The sequence below is a fragment of the Sus scrofa genome, chromosome 15 (assembly GCF_054392235.1).
Source record: "Sus scrofa isolate SSC_HxYL_T2T_F1_AM1 chromosome 15, Sscrofa_HxYL_maternal_Yorkshire_Landrace_v2.0, whole genome shotgun sequence".
Lineage (NCBI taxonomy): Eukaryota > Metazoa > Chordata > Mammalia > Artiodactyla > Suidae > Sus > Sus scrofa.
In genome coordinates this window covers 135,330,318-135,335,344 of record NC_139397.1, presented here as the reverse complement: position 1 = coordinate 135,335,344, position 5,027 = coordinate 135,330,318, and the positions used below count along the sequence as shown (strand labels likewise).

At 59.8% G+C, this 5,027-nt stretch overlaps 1 protein-coding gene across 1 annotated transcript; it reads right to left on the bottom strand.

Moving 5' to 3' along the window:
- Positions 1 to 2,333: 2,333 nt before the first annotated feature.
- CDK5R2 (cyclin dependent kinase 5 regulatory subunit 2) lies at positions 2,334 to 4,787 on the bottom strand. The gene has a single exon (XM_021075291.2). The coding sequence runs from the start codon at positions 4,608 to 4,610 to the stop codon at positions 3,498 to 3,500; it is 1,113 nt and encodes a 370-aa protein (XP_020930950.2). The 5' UTR covers positions 4,611 to 4,787; the 3' UTR covers positions 2,334 to 3,497.
- Between the last annotated feature and the right edge of the window lie 240 nt (positions 4,788 to 5,027).

The window sequence follows — 5,027 nt, the reverse complement described above, 5'->3', positions numbered from 1 at the left end:
TGCCAGGGTATTCCAGGGACAGGCAAGCATATCTCTCAGGACAGGATGTCCTCTGCTCCAGGAAGAGGGGCAAGGAAGGTGAGTAGAGATGTGTCTGTGTTATAACTGAATGAAATTTCATCACTATAAGTGCATATGTACCTGCTTCTAGGTTAAAATGTGTCATATATCAATAGATGTTTCAGCATGTATCATGCAAATGGTCAGATCACTATTTACTTGCCCATTTGCTTTCCTGCTCCCTTCTCCTCTCTGCTGCCCCATGGGAGAGTCACCTCAGGCCCTTTGCTGAGGGGAAGTGCTGAGTCATGGCTCCAGCTGGGTTTCTGTCTGTATCCTCCATCTCCATTCTTTCCTCAGTCCATCCCTCTCCTGTGCTGGGTTCACTCTAGAGCTCTGGGTCCTCTTCATCACCTCCCACCTCAGCCTGGACACCTTCCCAGAGGTTCGCTTCTAGGCAATAAAGGGACTTCACTCTATTTCTGCATTTACTCCCCTCTCATCTTGCCTTCTCAGAAGGTTATTCTGAGCCTTTCTCCATTTAACCCCCCCTTCCCTGAAAAAACAGGAGTCTGACCAAGTTTGACCCAGGCGGCTAATTCTTCCTTGTATTCATGCTGATCCTCCTCCAGTCCCTCACCTCCTAATCGGATTATGGCAGTGTCTCATGCCTTGGGGCATGGTAAGGAAAGTGAGATTTAATTTGACACCCTGCACTGAGGCTTTTTTTTCTCATTCTAGGTCTCCAAGTGCCAAACCACAGGTTCTTTGAGGTGGGTGTGGCGCTGTGCACCCGAGTGAGTGCAGCAACTGGAAGGGTGCTGTGTTTATAAGTTCAGGGGCAGTATCTAGCGGGCCCCTAAGGGCAGAATGTTTGGGGGTCTCAGATCTATCTGTAGGCTATCAGATCTCTTTCCCATCCCCGTTAGGCTCGTCTAAGGCAGAAATTCCAATCAAGTAGTCTCACTAACTAGTTGCAAATAAGGTGGACCAGGATTGTTTTCCTCCACCGCCCGACAGAGGTGGGAGAGTGGAAAGATGGCCCTGCCCGCTCAGTCTGGTTACTATGGCGACAGCCACGGGTGACCCAAGTGCTCCTCCCTCACTCCTCCCAAACCCAGAGAGATGACGGCACCTCGCTGACTGCGCCAAATTCCAGCCAATGGGCGGCTGCTCCCGCCTTCCCTTCCGCCAGCTCTCCCCACCTCTCCCGCCCCCTCGCCCCGGGAACTCGATTCACAAATCTGGACTGGGGATTTCCGGCTCCAAGCCGGGTGAAAGGGCGCTGGGGCCAGGCAGGGGAAAGTCGAGGTCTGTCCTCCTATGAGAGCAAGTAGGAGCCGGTATTTCTGGGTTTGGGGTCCAGACTCCTGTAACTCGCCACCAGAACGGATTACACCCTACTCCTAAATTACCCGGAAAACCTAATTGAGGCCGAGTCTGCAACGCCTCTTGCTCCTGCAAGCCCTGTCCCTGTCCCAGCGCGCCCGTCAGCACCACGGACAGCGGACGCGGGCCTTTTCTTTACAGGCCTCTCTGGGTTCTCTCTCCAGAGCCTCCGAGGTCTCCGTGGCGACCAGGCTCAGTGCTCTACTGGAGCCAGGCCTCCTTGGGCCAATGAAATAGTGAATGGGGCTCTTAGCTATGTGGTTAAGAAAGCAACGGTGACAAAAGAGGAATCTCAAATAGCTTTTCTTCTTTCAACCCCCCAAAATGGCTCCTGTCTCACAGGCTGCCTGTGTCCTAGCCTCCCTGGAATGAAGGACCAGTGTCTGAGTCTTAAGTAGGGATGGGCCTCCCAAGGCTGCCCCAGGTGGATGTGTGACTGAAGCAGCCTTGTAGCAGCTCCATGGGTGGGGAAAATTGTATGGGGCTAAGTGTGGCTTTCAGGCCCCACTGGAGAATGAAGGCAGACTTAGGCCTGACCTGACTCTAGATAGGATGTATGGCAGGGAGAGATGGAGGAGGAAGAGAAAAGCAGCAATAACTAGCTGGGGCTACCTCAACGAACCGCTCTGTAAAAGGAAACAACTTCTGCTGTCCATATCACTTATTCTCTAAAAGGCCTGGGCATTAATGAGTAGATAGGTCAGACAAGATGAAAATGGGGGGGGGGGGTGTCCGTGGAAGGCAGGAATTCAACTTTACCACCAGGCCTTGACTCCCTCACTTTACCCTCTGTAAAATGGAAGCCAGCGAGAGGAGGGGAAGCAAAACCTTAGGGACTTGACCTTCTGCACTAGGTCCATGGCGGCCCTTCTGCCCTGCCTGTGACAGTTCCACTCCCACTCCCTCCCTCCCAGGGCCCAAAAAAAGGCCGGCGCAAAAACATCTGCAGGCGCTTCCAGCGCTTTATAGTTCTCTCCGGGACAGACGGACAGACAGACAACGCGGCCCGCACCGTCGGCCCTCAACATTGGCACCTTGGATATGGCACCAGGTCCAAACCAGTCCCTGGTACCCTCCCGGGAGAATTCCGGTCCGACCTCAGATCAGCACCTCAGACAGCTCCCGGCCCACCCCACCCCTCCCCCCTCCCTCTGAAACCACCAAATAAATTAAAAGGGGGGTACATCTAAGGATAAGGAAGAAGGGTGCCCCTCCCTCAGAGTAAGAAGAGTTTTCTGTCTCCTCCCACCCTTCCACTGAGGCGCCGCCGCCGCTGCCAGGGTGACCTCCTAGATTGATTTTTTTTCCCCAAACCTCAGCCTCCTGAAGCTGGCATCCCCCTCCCCCCCAACTCCCGGCATGCAACACGTTGGAAAAGGTAGGGAGAGGCGGTGGGGGTGGGGCGAAGGACCATCCTGGTGGTTTGTCTGGGCTCCTGGGGCTGCAGTTTCTCGCGGCACCACCTCAGCCGATCCAAATTAAGAAATAATGTTCCCTTTGGTCCGGAGAGAAGAGTAAGGGGGGCTCAGTCGGGGGAAGAAATGCAAGCTGACACAAGCAGATGGGGGGAAGGCAGACAGGAGAGGAAATGGTGACAAATACCAGGAGCGAGGAAAAAGAGAACGGGAGGTGGTGACACAGGTGCAGAAAGACAAACGGGGTAATGAGAGATAGTCATGTAGGGGGTAAGATCCAGACGGAAATACACCCAAGGAACAGAAACTGGAAAGGCAGGGATGGAGATGGAAAGGCGAGAGGGAAGGTGAAGATACAGGAGATGAAGAAATGGGCAAATCCCATTTCTTACAGTCACACACAGAAGGGGAGGCGGAGACCTGGGCAGAATTGAAGAGATGGGGACGAAGATAGAAAGGGTTACGTTGGGGGTCCCCTCCCGCGCTCACCCCCTACCCCCACCCTGAGCCCAACAAATCCAGACGCCGCGGCTCCGGCATCCTGGCCTCCACCTTCCCCTGCGGGGCAGGGGCGGCTCCTTCTCGGGCCACGGCTAGAACCGGCTGTAACAGCGGCGGCGGCTTGATGGTCCCGGGGGGCTCCGAGTGTGTGTCAGGGGCTGGGGCGGAAAGCGGGGCGGCCCTTGGGTTTCCCTAGCGGTCCAGGTTCATAGTCCAGTGCTTGGCTCCAGTCGCGCAGCTGTCCCTGGCAGCTGAGGAGGAGGAGGGGGCCGCGGGCGCTCCCCCGCTGGGTGGACCCCCGGAGCCGGCGGCGGCCTCGCCCTCGTTCTTGAGGTCTTGGAAGACCTGCGTGAAAAAGTGGGGGTCGGCATTGAGCCGCAGCATCTGCGGGCTGAGCCGCTGGATGAGGCGCAGGCAGCGTTGCCAGAAGCGCTCCTTGTCGGGCTCCACGAGGAAGGGCTTGAGCGGGTAGGAGATCTCGTTGCCCATGTAGGAGTAGGCGAGGTAGAGACAGGTGAGGAAGGCGGCCTGCAGCTCGGCGGCCGACGCCAGCTCATCCCCGCGCAGCGACTCCCGGCACAGCAGGTACACGAACACCAGGTTGGCGGGCGTAATGAAGGCCTGGTCTTGCCAGCCCTGCAGCAGCAGCGAGCGGTCCACTCCGCGGAACCAGCCCACCAGCTCGCCCGGGCTCAGCTCCTTGAGACGGTAGCAGCGTCGGCACACGAAGTCGCCCAGGCAGCGCAGCAGCTCGCCGGTGGAAGCCTGCACGATGACCCTCCGCGGCGAGCCGCCAGGTACTGGCGGCGCTGCCTGCGGGGCTGGGGGCGGCGGCGGCGGCGGCTTCCCTCCGCCCGAACCAGGCTGTGGTGCGGCGGCGCTGCCCCCTGACGGCGGCTCGCAAGTGGCAGCGGTCGTGGGCACGGTGGGCACAGGCACCGCCAGGGGCTTGGCTGCGCCGCCGCCGTCGGGAGGGTCCCGACCCTTGCGGAGAAGGTTCTCGCGGTTGCGTTGCTGGACCAGTGGGTCGGGGCCGGTGGACGCTGGCTTGGGCGTCACCTTCTTGCTGCCTTTCTTCTTTTTGGCAGATGCGGCTACCAGGCGCTTCCAGGTGAGGGCCGAGATGAGTACCGACGGCCGCTTGAGTCGGCTCTCGCCTTTGCCGCCCTTGCCCACTGGCGGCGCCCCGTAGCCCCCAAGCGCCTCGTCCCCAGCGGGCGGCGCCTTCTTCTTCTCCTCCGGCAGCCCGCCGGGCCTCCGGCCCTTGGCCGAGGAGGCGGGGGAAAGAGACAGCACCGTGCCCATCCTGCAGAGCGGGGCCGGCGCCCGGGCCCCGGCGGGAACCGCGGGCGGAGCCGCTGCCGCCGCCGCCGCCGCCGCTGCTGCAGCCCCCGGGGACCCGGCGGTGGGGGCCTAGCCCCGGCCCGGGCGCGGGAACAGGCAGTGGAAGGTGGCTGCTCGGCGGTTCGGCGGCGGCGGCTCAGAGTCTGAGCTGCGCCAGCTGCAGCGTCAGCCCCACCCCTTGGCCCGGTCTTTGCCGAGCCGCGCCCCTCCTCGCGCAGCCAATCCTCGACCGAGGTGCCCTCCTAACCGGCATCTCCTCTGACCAATAGAATCTCGCATGCCAATCAGGCCCCACCCACCCCCCCCTCCTCTGTCTCAGGTCCTTTCCCTTCACTAGAAAGGGGAAAGGAGGAGGAGGTGGCTGGTTCGAGGTCCCCT